This window comes from Geotrypetes seraphini, chromosome 10 (assembly GCF_902459505.1).
Source record: "Geotrypetes seraphini chromosome 10, aGeoSer1.1, whole genome shotgun sequence".
Lineage (NCBI taxonomy): Eukaryota > Metazoa > Chordata > Amphibia > Gymnophiona > Dermophiidae > Geotrypetes > Geotrypetes seraphini.
This window is the reverse complement of record NC_047093.1, coordinates 67,374,110-67,393,299: the sequence shown is the minus strand read 5'-3', so window position 1 is coordinate 67,393,299 and position 19,190 is coordinate 67,374,110. Positions and strand designations below refer to the sequence as shown.

Below are 19,190 nucleotides of genomic sequence, written 5' to 3'. Positions count from 1 at the left end.
TCTTACAGACCACGTTTCCTAATAGTATCAACCTCCTTTTACTACCTCCGCCAGCTGAGGAGCATCCGAACATACTTCTCAGAACCTGAATTTGCCCAGTTACCATATGGACACGCTTTGACACACAGCTCCTGATTGGTGGGGCCCAACTGTAATACAGGAAGAGGCGGTCAGAGCATACCGCGAGTGATTTCCTTCACTCGCCAGTGCTCCGGCTGCCCTCACCTGCCTCTCCGGCTGCCCTCTCCTATCTCCCTCGCTAAAAACTGTATTTGCGGTTTTTCAGCATTTACGGGGGTTCCTGGAATGGAATCCCCGTGAATATCAGGGGAGTACTGTGATGTAAACCACTTAGACGCCTTGCAGGCTATTTTGGCAGTATATCTAAAGCTAATAAAGATAAAGATTTAAAATCTCACTAAATAAGAAGCTCAATGAGTAAAAAAACTAAAATGAACTTATAACAAACATATAACAGTATATATAACACAGAAGGGCACAACATATCAAGAATCAAACTCACTCTTCCTGTACTTACGTAAAACACTCTCAAAATTCATATTATTATTATTTATTTATATACCACTTATATTCCAAGTGGTTTACATTCAGGTACTTTATCATATTTTCCCTATCTGTCCCGGTAGGCTCAAACTCTATCTAGTGTACCTGGGGCAATGAGGGGATTAAGTAACTTGCCCAGAGTCACAAGGAGCAGTGAGAGATTTGACCCCACAACCTCAGGGTGCTAAGGTTGTATCTCTAACCCCTGCGCCACACACTACACCAAGGCATCAAAAGTGTAGTTTGCATACCCAAATTGGTGTAAAATCTCTACAGACACCAAGTTTGATCAAACCTCTAAATGCAAAAACAAAGAGGCAAATAATAGCCTTTGAACTTAGGCATTAAAACATCCTAACCGACTGTACTGAAAACATGACTACAAAGAATGCTTCCCATCTCTTTCCCTCTGATTATAGGTCCTGCTCCAAATGAAACAGAGCATGGTATGCTGCCATGTTTAAAAGCACTACCAGTGTCACATGACCTCATTCCAAAAATAACCTTAATCAAAGATCCTTTATACTGAAAACAAATATGTATGAAATCTCTTACAGAAAGCATAATGCACCTTCAAAAATGCATGAAATTTGTCAATAGTGGACTGTAACAGCATGAGCGGAGGTTAGGAATGGGCCTGTGCTCACAGAGCCAGACAGTCACAAGCAGTAAAACAAAAACAAAAACAAAAAAAACACTTTATTGATTCATCAGAAAATCCCTGCACCCTGTTACTTCACAGGGGCAGGTATATAAGGAACAGTCTTTGTTCCAGAAGCAAAAAGTCCTGAGATGGCTTATGGTGGGTGACTGATGCACCCTAAGCACTCTATAGAAGTCCTTCTTGAGATGGGTAACAAGGTCTGGCCCCAACCAGACCTCAGATGAGGCTCACAGATGTTCAGTAAAGGAAAGGTTGGCTTACTTCAGCCAAGCAGAGTGTCTAGTGGTTGAAGTTAAGACACATATGGGGAATCACCTCTTCCTTCTTATACTTCCTGGCCCCTGCCTTCTCCTTCCCGTGTCACTTCCCCCTAAGGAGGAGCTACCTATCCCCCACTTTTACAAAAGCATAGCGCAGTTTTTAGCACCAGCCCTGGCGGTAACAGCTCCGACGCTCATAGAATTCCTATGAGCGCCCGAGCTGTTGCTGCCGCTGCTGGCACTAAAAACCACAACCACACTACGCTTTTATAAAAAGGAAGGGGGGTATTTTAAGGTAGCTCTGACATTGTGAGAGAGTATCCAGCAGGGGCAGTGGTAGCATCCTCTAGACTTCCGCACGTGGACTGTAAAAAATTGCTAAAATCAGGGGCTCCTAATAAAACTATACAAAAGTGTTATCAATTGATAGAGGATTATCAGGGGAGTTAAAACAGCATCAATTTTATAATTTTATCATCTTCCAAATATTTAAAAATGGTGAAAAACCAACATGCATTCCAGCGACATCATCACATTGAGATAAGAACATAAGAAGTGCCTCTGCTGGGTCAGACCAGAGGTCCATCATGCCTAGCAGTCTGCTCACACGGCGGCCCAACAGGTCCAGGACCTGTGTAGTACGGTAATCCTCTATCTATACCCCTCTATCCCCTTTTCCTCCAGAAAATTGTCCAATCCCTTCTTGAACCCTAATACCTTACTCTGTCTTATCACACCCTCTGGTAGCGCATTCCAGGTGTCCACCACCCGTTGGGTGAAGAAAAACTTCCTAGCATTGGTTTTGAATCCGTCCCCTTTCAACTTTGCCGAATGCCCTCTCGTTCTTGTGGTTTTCGAAAGTTTGAAGAATCTGTCCCTCTCCACTTTCTCTATGCCCTTCATGATCTTGTAAGTCTCTATCATATCCCCTCTAATTCTCCTCTTCTCCAGGGACACATATGACGTGTGTATGCCATTTTAAAAAATCTAAAAACATCTGGAACTGTGCAAAAGCATGAATTAAAGACTAAAAAACAAGTATTCAAGGTTGAAAATTAATCATTTTGGGTAAAAAGTAATACTAACATAGTGCCTTGGTCTTTTAACATGTGTGCAACCAAAAATCAAATATCATTTAAAGTCGAGGTAAATCATTGATACATAATAAAAGGGTACACAATGATAAATAATAAATATATAGATGATGATAAAATGAAAAATCCATAATGATTAATACATTGGCCATAAAGGAGCATCAGAGTACAGGAATAATGAATGTTTGCAGTGGTAAATACAATATAATACATAAAAAAGTGTGATTGAACTTAAAATACATGGCTATAAATATAATAAAACAAAACATGAAAATGAACTTAGAATTCATAAACTATGTGGATTGAATTGAAAAATAAGTCCTTGTTCTGACCTTAACATTACTGATCCAGATTGCCACCTCTCCAACAACTAGCCTGTTGCGTAGACAGGTCCTTTTACTAAGGTGCGCTAATGCGTCTTTGCACGCACTAAACGTTAACGTGTGCTAATGCGTCCATTATATCCTATGGATGCGTTGCCATGCACTAATATTTAGCACGCGCTATGACGTACTAGTGCGTACTAGAACCCCAGAATCTATAAATCCTCAAAAAAGTAGCACATTTGGAGTGAATGTTCCACAATGATTTATCTATGTTTCAGTGCACTTTTATGTTCAATAATTCTCTTATTAAAATGATGCTCAGTTTGCTCAATATACTGTATATTAATCAAAAAGGACATACAGCTCTGCAGACTATGAGGCTCATACTCAAAACTTAAACATGGCTTAAAACCCGCCCCCAAGTCAGCACTTGGACAAACTAAAAGACAGGTTGTCCAAGTGCCGATAATCAAAGCAACCTTCTGGATGTGCCGCGGAACTTTTTATGCCTCTGAATGCTGCTGTGTACCCAGAGCTGACAGGGGCGTATCTGGAGGAGTGGTTAGGGCAGTATGTGGGCAAGATGGAGGCTGACCTAGACTTAGGGCTCCTTTTACTAAGCTGCGCTAGCGGTTTTAGCGCATGCTTACTGCACGCTGCATTGCCGCGCGTGCTAGACACTAATGCCAGCATTGAGCTGGTGTTAGTTCTTGGCGCGTAGCGTGCGCTATAAACGCTATCGCACCTTAGTAAAAGGAGCCCTTAGTCGTCCTGCAGGGGTAATTAGAATGTTTAATAGACATCCTAGATGAAACTTAAACGTTGCGAGTTAGACGATGTAAAAATAATAATAATAACAACTTTATTTTTGTATACCGCAATACCATAACAGTTCTAAGTGGTTCACAATAAAGAGACGGGTATAAGTGCCCAAAAGGTATCCAAAATGACCAGATAACCTCTGCAGAGACAAAATAAAAGACCTCACACACACTCCCCCAGTGTTCATTTACCCCCCTCACACCCCCACAAAGATCAGAATTAAAAAAGTACATACTTGTCTCCATAACATCATCACCTGGTATAAGAAAGCCTCGTAGAGCTGCACACAGGGGTGGGTTAGTTTCAAGTTTCAAGTTTCAAGTTTATTATTTATTTGTTTAATCGCCTTTTCAATATTCAAGGCGATTTACACATTAATAAAGTTACAAAATAAAATAAATTTAAAATAATTAAAAACTCACAAGACTAGACGATAACTGAACAAACTGGAAACAAAAGGAAGGTAGGGGAAGAAGTTACAATGTAATTGAGCAAAGTGGGGAACCAAATAAGGAAAACACAGAAAGGATGAACCATAGAGAGGAGGATCCATGCCCATATGCCACTCTAAGCACTACATTTATGGTGGAACATGTGCACCCACCAAAATCCCCCCCAAACCCTACTCTACTGCCATATAGGTGCCACTGCAGCTATAAGGGCTATTGGGGTTGTAGACAGGTGGGTATATTGGGTTTTGGGGGCTCACCATAACCTATAAGGGAGTTCTGGTGAGATGTTTATCTGGCACCCTTTTTGTGAAATTCACAGCAGTGCCCTGTAAGGTGTTCCACTGCTCTGTTGCCATGTCTGGGTGGCCAGTCCATTACAAGACTGGCCCCCTCCCATGTCCAAAAGGTCTTGGTTTAGGACTTGGATGAAATTTTGGTCGAAAATGTGGTATAAAGATAGATGTCCTAGTGATCTGAACGAACAATAGCCTGGACGTTCAGATGAACGATTAAAAAAAAAAAATTCTAGACATATTTTTTCAAAAATGGGTATCTTCCTACTGCCAACTTTGGGTGTCTAGCGCCATATGCCCAAATCGGACTTAGACATGCCTCTATTCTTAAATTGCTATATTTATATTCATCAACGAAATCCTAGTATATTTTAGTGTGGTAACATTCATGCATGCTCATGGAGCCATGTATGTGTTAAATTTTGTACACAGCTTCTCCAAGGGTTTTTGGTGAGCCTAAGAATTGATTAAACAGTAGTTCATGAAAGATTGTATTATACAGTGAATGAGAATAGAAGCTGTCCTGAAGGCTTTTCCATTCAGCAATATTAAATATTGTATTGAAGAATTACTTACTTATTTCTCAGATCTAGCCAGGGGCAGTTGCAGTTTTCCATTTGTGAAAAGCAAACAAGAAATACTTTTCATATTGCTACAGCATTATGTGAGATTATGTTGCTCACCTGGAGGGGATTCAACTCCTGGAAGAGTTCTACTGAGATGAAGTTTTCACCTTCTACCAATTGATGTCGAACTTATGAACATGCAGGCTATATAAGCTTACTCTGGATTTTGGTGGAGAAGATAAGCACTACGCTCTCTTTGCATAATTTGCTTGTCCAGCTTTTGAGATTTTTTGTTCGGCTTGGATGAACTTTGGCTGCTGTGTACCCTCGGGTCGGGGGGCAGAGACAGCCTGACAATTTATTTCTTTTGAATTATTTGCTTATTTAGTTTGATTCACTATTAGCACACTAATTGTGCACTAATTTAATCACATAAATCACAATTTGGGTTATCCAAGGATGTTTCGCACGTAATACTCTGCTGGGTGTATGATTGTCCAAAGCAAACTAGCTATCTTGCCATGTATAACTCCAAATGCAAAGAACTAAACTTTATATATATAGACACTGGGGATATCTCAGAACGCTACTCTGAAAAATATCAGCGTAGCAACACTCCTCACTGAGTTCACCCTGTATAACAAACCTAATATTTTTTTATTTTTATATTTTATAGTTCAACTCGTAACTTGTCATGAAAATTTTCTTTAAAACATATTAAATATATAAATAAATATATATATATAAATATATAAACATATTAAATATATAAATATTTCTTCATCTTTTTTGCTTATAAAAACTTCATCTTATTATTAAAGCATTCCATTTTCAAAAATTCACTAATGAATAATGCACTTATCTTATATATATATATATATCAACTGTGTGGCCGCACTGTTCCCCACCAACGCGTTTCGCCTTCTTCTTCAGGACGGGGCTAGTGTATGATTGTGGCAGCTGAGCATTAGGGGTGGTGTTTCCCCTTTTGCGGGCTGTGGGACTGAGGACTCAACAAATAAATTTTTATATGGGAATTGTGATCAAGACTGTCTCTCCCCCTCACTCGAATTGGGTCAGGGGAGACTTTCTCTCTTGTTGGGTATACCTCACCTGGCAGGCTGGCCTTGTCTGTTCATAGCATGGCTGCTGTTTCCTGCCAGAAACCATTATGCTTCTGTCTGGACTACATAGAAACATAGAATATGACGGCAGAAAAGGGCCAACGGCCCAACAAGTCTGCCCAATCATGATCCCTTCCACCCTCGAGAAACTATCCCCTATCATACCTCTGTAGCGACCCCACATGTTTGTCCCATCGTCTCTTGAAGTCAAGCGTGCTACTAGCCTCGACTACCTGACGTGGAAGACCATTCCATCTATCAATCACCCTCTCAGTAAAAAAGTATTTCCTGGCGTCCCCATGAAATCTTCCTCCCCTAAGTTTTAGCGGATGTCTCTTGTCACCGTGGGACCCGTAAAAGTGAAGATTTCCTCCTCCTCCTCCTCCTACTGTAATATAAGCCACTGTTCAGTTTTCTTGAAGAGCTCGTTCTCTATTAGTTGCTGCGTTTTGGCTGCCTGTTTCTTCCTGGACCCCGTTATATTCTCTGCTTGACCTCAGCCTAGGGTTACCATATTTGTGAAAACAAAAAAGTGAACACCTTACCCCGCCCTGGCCCCTCCCACCCCCTGCACCTATCCCCACCATACCCCACCCCCTTACCCTGCCTACACCCTGCCTACCAAGCCCTGCCCCAATCCTTTCACTCGTTAGTCCCCCTTCCCATCCTCTGTACCTTTTTACCTGCATAGAATGTGAACACTGCGTATGTCTAGTAGCACTATAGAAATGACAAGTAGTAGTAGTATCAGTCCCAGCTCCATCCCTGTCTCTTCTTCCTTCCCTTGCCTCCAAGGCCATTTTTCTATCCTTGTCCCCATATTCCGCCCATGTCCAACTTCTCCTCCGTCTTTACTTATTCTCCTGTACCCTACCCCAGGACCAATCTCTCTCTCTCTTCTCTTCCTTGCCCCCCCCCCCAAAAGTATTGCATCTCTCTCCCCCTCCCTGAATCCACCATCTTTCTCAATCTGACCCCCCCCCTTCCACCAGCATCTGCCTCTCTCTCCCTCTTCATCTTCTATTCCCCCCAAACTCCCCATGGAAGCATCTCTCCCTACCCCCTAGCCATGGGTGCTTCTCTCTCTTTTTTTTTTCTCTCTCTCTCCTTTCAAATTTCACCCCCACAGGTGCTTTTCTGTCTGTCTGTATCTCTCTCTCCTTCCAGCCCTCCAGCGGAATCCGCATGACCTCTCTCTCCACTTCCCGGCTCCCCCACCTCCCTGGCAGCTGTATGGAATCATCGGGCAACCTGGCAGTGGCAACTAGGTCAGCCTGCTGCTGTTGGCATGTCCCAGAAGTTGCTTCCCACATAGGCAGGACCAGCCTACGGCAGCAGGCTCACCTCATTGCTGCTGCTGAGCTGCCCGAAGATTCAATGCAGCGGCTAGGAAGGAGGTAGGCGTGGGAGTCGAGAGCCAGCTAAACCCGGACAGACTCCCTCAATCTAAAAAAAAAAACCCGTCCGAATACCCGAATAGACCTCTAAAAAAAGGACATGTCTGGGTTTTCCCAGACATATGGTAACCCTATTCCTGCCTTGCTTCTCAATGATGAGTGCCCTGTGTTTGTGTCTCCATTAGAATTTCTATGCTTTCTTGTTCTCTCCTTAGGTTCTGGGTCTGGGCCGCAAACACCTGGCAGTTCACCAGCACTGAAGGGCTCAAACTGAAGGGAAAGTTATTGTTACTGGCAGATGATTTTGCCTAATGTTTCTTGGATCCCCTCCACTAAAAAAGTCATCAGATATAGTCCCAGCCATCAAACTGTGGCCAAAGTTTAAGGATATAGCTAGGATGCGACAGCAGATTCCACAGGCAGCTTTGTTGCAAGCAATGCTCTTACCCAAGGGAATAAGATTCATGGTTTGCTCAGGTCTGCAAGTTCATAGTGATAGGTGCTTTAAATACTTGATCCAATAAAAGGGACAAAATTCTTCAAACCTCACCACAGACACACCGAATTGTCCAACAAATGGGTCTCGCGTATAACTTGCCAGTTGACACATTTTCCACAATTTAGTCTAGAATGTCATGGAGAAGCGAATGTACACACTGCAAGCAGTTATTTTGACGATGTCACTTGTAAGTATGTCACAATGCTTTCTGCCAGGCCGTTCATTACTTTTTCACACAGCCAGAAATCATCAAATCTATCGGAATAATAATGACTCCCATTTAGCGCACCTTACTTTCCTATCTTGCATCACAAGCAGGGCCAGATTCATGTGTATTGTGACCCCCTAAGCTGTAACATTTAAGCGGCCCCCCCCCCCCGCTCCTTCCTCGAGTAATCAGGAAGTCAATTCTAACAGTTTTCCATGCTAATGAAGTTTGAGGCCCCTTTAGAATGCGAGGCACTAAGCCAATGATTCTGAAAACTACACTGACCCATGTGCTAGCTGTCATAGCCAGCAGCTCTTCTGATCCATCCATGTCATGCCTGGTTCCTGTTTCTACATGTGTTAGGCAGCTAATGCAGATCTTTTCCCATGTTGCTGGTTTTAATGCATGGTAGGCGTTAGCATGGGTCCACAGCTTAGAAATAGACGGCAGATAAGGGCCACGGCCCATCAAGTCTGCCCACTCCAATGACCCTCCCTATCTATCTTTGCGGATAGATCCCACATGTCTGTCCCATCTAGCCTTAAAATCTGGCACGCTGCTGACCTCAATAACCTGAAGTGGAAGACTAGTCCAGCTTAGTAAAAGACTGCCTAAATGCAAAACTTAATGAGCAGTAAATATGTGTCAACAGTTGGGAGTATTCCCACAGAGCTACCGCACATACAGAAAAATACTTTTCCTATGCAATTAAAGTGAATGCAGTCAGTGGTGTAGCAAGGGTGAGAGGTGCCTGGGGCGGTGGCACCCTCGCCTCCATCCCGCTATCCTTCCACGATACCACTGCTGCGTGCGCCCCCTCTTCCCTTCCTCCACACCTCTAGTTGAAGTTGTTGCTCGCAACGGTCAACAACGTGCTTCTCGTGACCCCATTGGCCCTCCCTCTGATGTCACTTCCTATGTCCGGCACCTGGAAGTGATGTCAGCGGGAGAGCTGATGGGGTCGCAAAGAGCACGTTGTTGACCACCGCGAACAACAACATCAGCTAGAGGAATGGGGGAAGGGAAGGGGGCGTACGCATGGAGGGGAGGAATGGGAAGAGGCGGGGGGGCAGAGTCCACCCCCCTTACTACGCCCCTGAATGCAGTTGCAGCCTCCCAGTTAGGCAGTAATTGCATCCATGCAAACCACACAAGTGACTGCATGAAGTTTGTTACAGCCGGCCACGATCCTCACGGGAGCAGCACCCGACCCTCAGCGGCTCGAAGCCCTCCTCCCAGCAGCCACCGCTTCGCACCGCCTCTCATGCATGCGTACTCTGCCAACCACAGGACTACAGATCAGGGCGGCATTTTATTATAGTAGATAAAAAGGGAAGAAAAGTTAAAGGAAGACAATCAACAATCGCTTAATATTTCTACAATGCTGGAACTTTCAGACAGGGAAGTCGCAATGCCGGCAACACTTCTTCTTACAGTTGCCTTAGCACCAGATAAGAATTGGCTATTAAGACTTTTCTTTAAAAATAAACAGAAAGAATTTCTAGGGTATAAAATACAAATGTTTCCAGATCTGTCACAAGACACACAAAAACGTCGACGTGAATTTTTGTTGTTAAAGCCAGGTGTTATCGCTCTTAGGCCACCTATTTTCTTCGCCACCCATGCAAATGTGTGATAGTGTATCAAATGTAAAAATATGTTTTCTCTGATCCCTGCACATTGACAGCCTTCTTGTCAGAGGCTTGCCTGAAAAAAGGAGGGGAAATATGAAGTACTCTTAGATTGTTTGATTTCCTGTCTCACCAACATAATTGTTAGCTTTTATTCCTATTTCTCGCTGATTCTACATCTTGGACCCTTATTGAGGACTTGAGTTAAAGTTAAGCTATATTGGGTTAGTATTTTATAGTTTGTTTTGTATTGTATTTTATTTTCTGCCTAACTGTACCTTTCTGTACAAGTGGACAAGTGGATACTTGATATGTTATTGAAAAATAATAAATAAATAATGAAAAAAAATAAATAAATTTATATTTGTGCCAGAGAAGCCTATGATGGGAATTTCTGTCCTGGTGTGACAGGACCAGATTCACCCTTTATAGAATCACTCTTAGTGCTGATTCTGCCATCTAACTATAGGTGAATATGCACCAAAATTGGCACCAACTCAGGGATGTGTCTTCATAAACTATCAGTACTTAATTCACTCATACCCATCCCACAACAATTTTCACTCATCACAAAGGACCTTCAGGGGAATATCACTGAAACATCTTCATAAGTCCTGGGAATTGATCATCCATTCAAGTCTTCATATCATGCTTTAGTTTATTTTAAAAATTTTACCATATGCTTTAACTTGATCATATAATCACTCTTAGGGCCTCTTCTTAGTACAGAGAGAGCCAAGCTGAATGGCCTGCGCTGCTCCAGACGCTCATAGGAACTCTATAAGCGTTGGGAGCAGTGCGGGCTATTCAGCGCGGTTCCCCGCACTGCTTCCAACACTCATAGAGTTCCTATGAGCGTCTGGAGCAGCGCGGGCCATTCAGCACGGCTCTCTGCACTAAAAACTGCTAGCGCAGTTTAACAGAAGAGGGGGTTAATGTTTTATATCTTAATGAGAGCTAAGAACTTATCTGAATTGTATCAGGGGATGTCTTTGTAATATATTGTGAATGTACTTTTGTACCCCATTCTGAGCTCCTGGGAGGGCAGGATAGAAATTGAAGCAAATAAATAAATACACACGACACGACAGATTGTAGTTCTACCCCCTCTATCCTTATGTACCAGTAAGTATATGTGTTTTGCATTGTTCATGTTATTTGCTATTCACAAATCATAAATTCGTATGACTTTTTATGTTCTTTTTAAAAAATTGTATTTCGTTTAGTAAAACTAGATAAGCGATCAAGTCAAATTTTAATAAAACTTGAAACTTGACCTGGATGATCAATTATGAAGACGTTTCAGCGACATAGCTACAATCATTGCTATTCACTGTGGAAGGTTTTCCTCTGAAGGTCCTTTGAGACGAATGAAAGCTGATGTGGTATCTAGCTACAGGTACAAGATTTATGCCTGGTGTAAAAGGTGGCACCCAAGTTTAAGGCCATATTCTATAACTAAGTGTGCAACTTTTTAGAATGCCCCCTGGCCACACCCTCTTTTGATTTATGTGCTAGTAGAGTTAGATGTCACTCCAGTCATGGCACATGGACTTGTCGTGCCACTGGGACTTGCGCGCATCTGTGAAGCTGAAAGCTATGCCTTCGGTAGTTTCACTACCGGCAGAACCTCCCAAGGTGGCCAGGTTTCACCGGACATGTCAGACTAATGATGTACCACCCATCAGGGCAGCAGCAGATGAGCAGGGTTGGAGGCGGAGGATGGTGTTTGATGCAGAAAAAAGGACTGGAGATCTACTTCTGTATTCTGCTACAAAAACTTGATATCATTATCAAGTTGCTAGGAGTTAGGTGCCGTTCTTTTAGAATAGCACACAGCCAGACACATGTGCAAATTTTAATGAGTGCCAATTAACTTCAATAATTGCTTGTTACTCAGTTGAACTGTGCACTCATCTTGGGTGCACATCCAAATCTGGACACCTTAGATAGAATCCAGGTGTTAGTGTAAAATTCTCTAATTTCTTCTGGAACATTCCATCCCTCTGAGAATCTGCTTCTCAAGTGACTTATAATCACTCCTCTGCCACATCACATTGCTTCTCTCTGAACTTTAATGACTCTCCAGACCCTTAAATTTAGTTTAATATTTTGAGTAACACTTGCACTGTGATCCTTTTTCACCTCAGCTTTTAACCCTATGATTTTCCTTCCTCTTCATCATTACTATCTTGAGCATCCAGCTCCTTGTCAGCTCTATCATCCTTTGGGAGAGCACATTCTCTGTAGCCACCTTGTCAAATTTTCTATACTTAGCGCATCTTTAAAGCCTTTTCCAGTCGGGGGTGGGGGGAAGGCAAACAGGGCAGATGACCTGGGCCTCGCAGCTCCAGGGTTTCCCCATGGGCTGGAATGTCCTTCCCTTCTCCTTACCCAGTTCCCAAGCCCCTTCACATTTTAAAATACAAAGGGATCAATAGTGCTGCTCACAGCTTTCCCAGCGCTTTTCCTTTACTATGGTCCGCCTCTCTGTTGCAACTTCCTGTCTCTACTTTGGCGGACCATGACAAAGAAACAGTGCTGGGGAAGCTGCTAGCAGCCCTAGAGAGTTTCTGTCATGCCAGTGACCCCTTTGCATTTTAAAAGGTAAGGGAGACTTCAGAACTTGGTGGGAGAAGAGAAGGACATTCCAGCCCACAAAGACCCCCTGCAGCTGATGTTTAAATGAAGGGAGGGTTGCTGGATGGAAGGGCATTTGGTGGACCGGGGGAGGGGGGGAGGAGAAGAAAGGAAGGGTGAGATCTGGATGAAAGGGCATTTGGTGGATGGGGAAATCGGGGGAGGGGAGAGGGAGTAGAGGAATTAGAGGCCTCCTCAATTTCTGCACGTCTGACCACTTTCAACAGACAACCATCTACTTCTAGAGTACGTGAAGGAAGTTTCCTCAAAATAAAATAATCTAATTTTGCAGCAGATTGATAAAGCAATAATGATTTGGAGAAGTTTGTTTTTTAGTTATCAGAGAAGTAATACGGACCTCATAACCTGCCAAGATCTGTTTTCTGTTTAGAAATTGAGAACACGTTCTGTTTGTGGCTGCTTTCCTCCAATTCCAAGGAGACTATTTTGGAACAACTGTGAATGCTTCTCGGCCAATATATCTTATGGCCCTGCATTTCATAATATTGTAGGTTCTTATTTCTACAAATAGCCCTGAGCTTTTTTTTTTTTTTTTTTTTGGGGGGGGGGTTGTTTGTTGTTTTTTTAACAGGCATTGTACATGAATGCAAATAACCACACCAGAAACCAAAGATCTCAGTCAAAAATCCAAGACCATTTCAAGAGCACATGTTTAACTTTGCCTTTTTAGCTTCTGAATGCTTTCAGCATTCTACTAAAGAATGATATTTGAAAGCTCTATATCTCTTTTCACATACTGCTCTAATGCTGTGTCTTTGCTGCTTTTTATTAAATACAATTCAGGATTACACTGTAGGGAAGTGCTTTCAACTCCTAACTCCTCTCACCTCGGGTTCTGCATCCCTAACCCTATATGTCGTGTCTGTCTGTCCAAGTTTCAAGTTTTATTTTTATTTAATTGATCACTTAATTAAAATTTTTCTAAGCGAGTTACAATATGTAAGAGTAACATATAATTTAACATGATATTAAAAACAAAAAGAAGAAAAAAAAAAAGAAACAGAAAACAAAAAAGCAGAAATAGTTTAAACCAGTGATTCCCAACCCTGTCCTGGAGGAACACCAGGCCAATCGGGTTTTCAGGCTAGCCCTAATGAATATGCATGAGAGAGATTTGCATATGATGGAAGTGATAGGCATGCAAATTTGCTTCATGCATATTCATTAGGGCTAGCCTGAAAACCCAATTGGCCTGGTGTTCCTCCAGGACAGGGTTGGGAACCACTGGTTTAAACAATAGATATATTTAAAAAAATGTTTAAAACAATGAATACAACTAGCAGACTTACGGACTGATACACTGGGTAAAAGAAAGACAAACGTTAAGGGGGGGAAGGTTAAAGAAAAATGCAGAGGAAGGAAGAGGGTCTAGAAAAGCAATTTACAAGTTAAAAGCATCCTTAAATAAGAAGCTTTTTAAGTTCTTTTTAAAATGACTTAGATTACTTTCATCTCTTTATTGTAGAGGTAAAGAATTCCAGAGTTGTGGCGCTGTTACTGAAAACATATACTGACGACGGGTTCCAATAATTTTCAAGGAGGGAATTACTATAAATTTTTGGTTAGTTGATCGAAGGGTGTCAGGTCAAAAGCGCACCGGGACAAAGGCGCGCGCAGACAATTGAGCGCAGCGCGGAGGCGCGCACCAAAGAAAATTACTGTTTTTATAGGCTCCGACAGGGGGGTGTGGGGGGAGGAACCCCCCCCACTTTACTTTATACAGATCGCGCCACATTGGGGGGGGTTTGGGGGGGTGTAACCCCCCATTTTACTAAAAACTTCACTTTTTCCCTGTTTTTAGGGAAAAAGTGAAGTTTCCAGTAAAATGTGGGGGGTTACAACCCCCCAAGCCCCCCACAACGCCGCCACAATCTGTATTAAGTAAAGTGGGGGGGCTCCCTAACAAAACCCCCCGTCGGAGCCCCTAAAAACAGTAATTTTCTTCGGCGCACACCTCCGTCTTGCGCTCAGTTGTCGGCGCGCGCCTTTGTCTTCCGCGGTTTTGTCTATGAACCGATCGAAGAGAACGTGAGGGACTATATGGAATAAGTACTTTATTAATGAATTGAGGTTCGTTGGTATCGAGAGTTTTGAATGTTAGTAGTAAAATTTTATAAGTAATGCGATGATTAATGGGAAGCCAGTGTGATTTAATCAGAAAAGGAGTAACATTTTTTACTCTTGTAGACGAGTCCAAGTTAGGGTTACCAGATGTCCGCATTTCTCCGAACATGTCCTCCTTTTCGAGGACATATCCAGGGGTCCGGACAGCTTTTCAAAACCCGGCCCTTTATCCGGGTTTTGAAAAGCTTCCCGTCAAAATCAGGTGGGGAAAGGGGCATCCGCGCGTGAGCGGTTGCCAACGCAGTGACATCACGCACACATGACGTCATTGTGTCACGTCTGGACATGTGCGGATGCTGCCTGGGGGTGGGGCTGGGGGCAGGATGGGGCGTGGCACAAGTAGAATGGGGGGCGGGCCATGTGTCCAGATTTTCCTTCAGGAAAATCTGGTAACCCTAGTCCAAGTTAGATTGTAAGCTCTTCCGAGCAGGGACTGTCTACAGAAGTCAAAATGTACAGCGCTGCATACATTTTCAGCGCTATATAAGTGATAAGTAGCAGTGGTAAGTTGAGAACTGTCCATACTTCTGGCTTTTCCTGAGCATATGATCTATCCAGAGCACTCTGAATACTCACATTTTATAACAGAATCCATTTGCTTCTCAAGTCCTCCTCAAACAAATTACACTGCCCTATAACTCACTAAGTGGTTCTTGGCTATTCTCTCTACCTTGTACCACAGAATGAAAACATTGATTATTTAAGTGCAATAGCACTGCAAACACTTGTTTTACAGGCAGTGATAAGGTGGCCGACACATGTACAAACATCTAGATAGCAGTTGTTAATTCCCAGACTGAAAAAGCCTCATCTAATGGAAGACTATGGTGATCACCGAGAGCTTTAACAGAGATGACTGTGGAACAGTGGTTCAAGCTACAGCCTCAGCACCCTGAGGTTGTGGGTTCAAACCCGCGCTGCCCCTTGTGACCCTGGGCAAGTCGCTTAATTGGCCCAGGTACATTAGATAGATTGTGAGCTTGAGTACCTAAATGAATTCATGTAAACTGTTCTGAGCTCCTTTAGGGAATTTATTTTCATGGTTTTAAATGTGTTTGGTGGGAGCTGAGACAGCAAGAGCCTGGAAAGACTTGCACTATAATCTACTGTCTATTACAGCAAGAAAAACTACTACTTCCTTAATACGATACACCAAGTAAGCACAAGTAGACAAAGAATTCAGAATTGTGTTCACTAGAGGAAGCAGCATCTGCAGGTACATAAGAAAACAGAATTATTTAATCTCAAAATGCTGAGTGCTAGTGAAGACAGCCGAAGTACATCTTCCGCTGTCTTTGGGCTAGATTCACTAAGCAAACCGATCGGTTTGCGACCTCTTTGCGACCCGATTTCCCTCCGAATCACTAGCCTGTGTCCCGACCATCCTCCGATCCGCTCATGCAAATGAGAGGGAGCGGCATTCAAATGATGGCAGGCAGCGGTTCACTAGCAAAAACCCTGCAACACCGACTGGGCTGGCCGATCACAAACAAGCGACTGCTGAGGACCAGTCGCTCAAGTCCTTTCCGACTGCCCTGCCTTCTGCCCTGTTTTTCTACTCTCTGCCCCAAACTCCTGCCTGCCCCGACTCTCCCACCCTTCCCCGCCAGGGCAAGTCCGTGGTTTTAACCCACGGGCTTAAAGCGGGTTAAAACCACGGGCTTGGGAAGAAAAAAAAAAAATTAAAGAAAAGAAATTGCCTTGCTCTGCTTAGCACATAGGGCCAGCAATCCAACTGAGTCTGGTGGGGGTGTGATTCCAATCACCCTCATTTGCATGAGGGCGATTTGTGAATCAGCCCCCACAGGCACGAATGCGGATCAGATCCCTCACGGATCGGATCCGATCCGTGCACTTAGTGAATCTAGCCCCGAGAGCTGTGTGATATGCATACATGCAAACTACATTGCTTGTATGTAATGCATAGTTGTGGTTTTCTAATAGAAATGTGTGTATTTGTTCCTCGAGAGTGTGGCGCAGTGGTTAAAGCTACAGCCTCAGAGCCCTGGGGTTGTGGGTTCAAACCCACGCTACACCTTGTGACCCTGGGCAAGTCACTTAATCCCCCCATTGCCCCAGGTACATTAGATAGATTGTGAGCCCACCGGGACAGACAGGGAAAAAATGCTTGAGTACCTGAATAAATTCATGTAAACCGTTCTGAGCTCTCCTGGGAGAATGGTATAGAAAACTAAATAAATAAGCTTGTAAAGCAGCTGGTTTCACTACATCTACCTGGCTGGTTTTTATACAGCTGTGCAGTCTCCTTCCTCAACAGACTGTTCTGAGACTTTCAACAATGCATTTTAATACTTGCCGTCAAATGTTTTGCATTCTAACTAAGATTCTGTTATGATTAAAATAAATTTGCAGTATTTCCCCAAAATACATACAAATTGTAGGTCGTTACAGTTTTGTGTATATCTGGTTCAGTTTAATATTTTGGTTGTTGACCACATAAAGCAGGGGTGTCCAATGTCGGTCCTCGAGGGCCGCAATCCAGTCGGGTTTTCAGGATTTCCCCAATGAATATGCATGAGATCTATGTGCATGCACTGCTTTCAATGCATATTCATTGGGGAAAATCCTGAAAACCCGACTGGATTGCGGCCCTCGAGGACCGACATTGGACACCCCTGACATAAAGGATTACAATGTGAAAATCTCAAACACACATACACACGTACATATAAAGAGATACAGTACATATATATTAAATATAGATAAAGATATATATTTACATTAGATACAATCTTTTAGGGCAGAGGTTCTCAAGATATACCTAGCCAGTCAAATTTCCAGGATGCTTGCAACGAGTAAGCATAAGATAGATTTGCATACAACCCAGGTAGCACATGCAAATTTCTCTCACGCATTGTGGGTATCCTGAACACCTGACTGGCTTGGGGTGCTCCGAGGACTGGGTGGAGATTGAGAACCCCCGATTTGAGAGTACTTTTTCAGTAAGGAGCCTCACTACATTGGTCTGCGTGCAATCCAGCTCACAGGAACCAAAATGATTTTCATACCTAAGCTCTGTGTGTACTAGTTTGAGAAAAACCGAGGGTGCCACGTGTGTAAACATCCATGAGCACATCTAACAAAGCCCCGGGTGTAATGTCAGAGGCATGCCCTTTAGACGCCCAAGTCCAAATGCGCGCCCGCTTTTTCTTATGAGAACAAGTTCGCGCGCGCGTTATGAAAGCGGGCGCCTAGTTTGAGAGCAGAGTGAAAATGTATTTGCGTGCGACTCATTTACCCTAGTTAGCTCTTTTTAGTGAACATTTATACCTTTATGATAGTAATGCAAGGTGTCACAGGCTTTCCGTTTTCTGAATGAATGCAAACTGTCCAAAGTAAGCTACAGATGATCTTTTATACCGCAGACATTAGAAACAAGAAATCCTGACAGCCCTGGGCGGGTATTTTTGCACATACCTTTGTATTTCAAAGCTGCATCCCTTCCTGAGCAGGGCAGCTCTCTTTCGCATGATAGAGGATTTCTCTTTACCAAGGTAGGATTCAACTTCAACGTCCATAATGAAAGGGCAGGATTTTCTCCTTTTGCTGATGGAATAAGTTTCAGGCGCCCCCTCCCTCCACTGAATTTAATACAGATGGACGGTTGCAGTGTGTGGCCGGGCACAGTAGTTCAGCTCAGGCTCATTGGGAAGAATAGAAGGGTGCTGTAAATCCTCTAGTTTCAAGCGTCCGAGGCTTGCTCCTTTTTATCCAGTGAGTGTACAAATGGGTTGTGTTGTGAATGAGCGCTAGTCGGGGGAGCTCCTTCCTGCCCAGTGGCCCCCCCACCCCTCCCAGTCACGCCTCCAGCCCTACTGCAGCTATTGCAGGTAACTACTGGACCAAAGCTACGATCTGGGGCTGCAGCCTGGAGAGGGGAGATGCAGTTCCTCTCCGGTTCCAAAGATGGCGTCCTGGTAGGTCCTAAAGCCTGCCCGCTCTGACTGCAGCAGCGCCTCGTCTGCACAAGGCTCGAGCTCGAACGCTTTAAAAATCGTCAGCGATCGAGGCGCGTGCAGGCGAGGACAGAGCTCGCGGGGGGCGGGGACAGGGGCGGAACTCGCGGGGACGGAGATAGATCCTGCGGGACGGGGGACTCAATTTGTCCACGTGTCGTTCTCTCGTTTCCCTGCTTCGCCAAACTGCAGATAAAACGATTCTTTTACTTGCCTAAGAACTTTGTACAGTGCAATGCAAGTCATCCTTAAACCTTATTTTACTATTATGCAATGATTCCATCCTGCTAAAGGCTAAGATCTCTAGCCAGTGAGGTTTTCAGGATATTATTCATGAATATTCACCAGATAGATATGCATCCTGCACTTTCATGCAACACTACAGCACTCATTTTCAAAAGAGAAAAACATCTCAAAAGCAGGGGGGGGAGGGGGGTGTTTCACAGGCAAACGTCCAAGTCTCGATTTTCAAAACTGAGATTTGAGATGGTTTTCTCTGCAATTCATCTAAATTGCAAGGGGGAGGGA

At 43.5% G+C, this 19,190-nt stretch overlaps 1 protein-coding gene across 4 annotated transcripts in view; it reads right to left on the bottom strand.

Annotated features, from left to right (window-relative positions):
- GARNL3 (GTPase activating Rap/RanGAP domain like 3) overlaps positions 1–18,701 on the bottom strand; it is a 564,903-nt gene extending 546,202 nt beyond the window's left edge. For 2 of the 4 annotated variants that reach the window (XM_033962147.1, XM_033962149.1), the window contains exon 1: positions 18,124–18,700. In XM_033962147.1, coding sequence (XP_033818038.1) covers positions 18,124–18,224 — 101 coding nt within the window. In that variant the 5' untranslated portion in view covers positions 18,225–18,700. Of the gene's footprint in view, positions 1–18,123 lie in introns of all 4 variants that reach the window. The other 2 variants (XM_033962150.1, XM_033962148.1) reach the window with 2 other exon arrangements.
- Between the last annotated feature and the right edge of the window lie 489 nt (positions 18,702–19,190).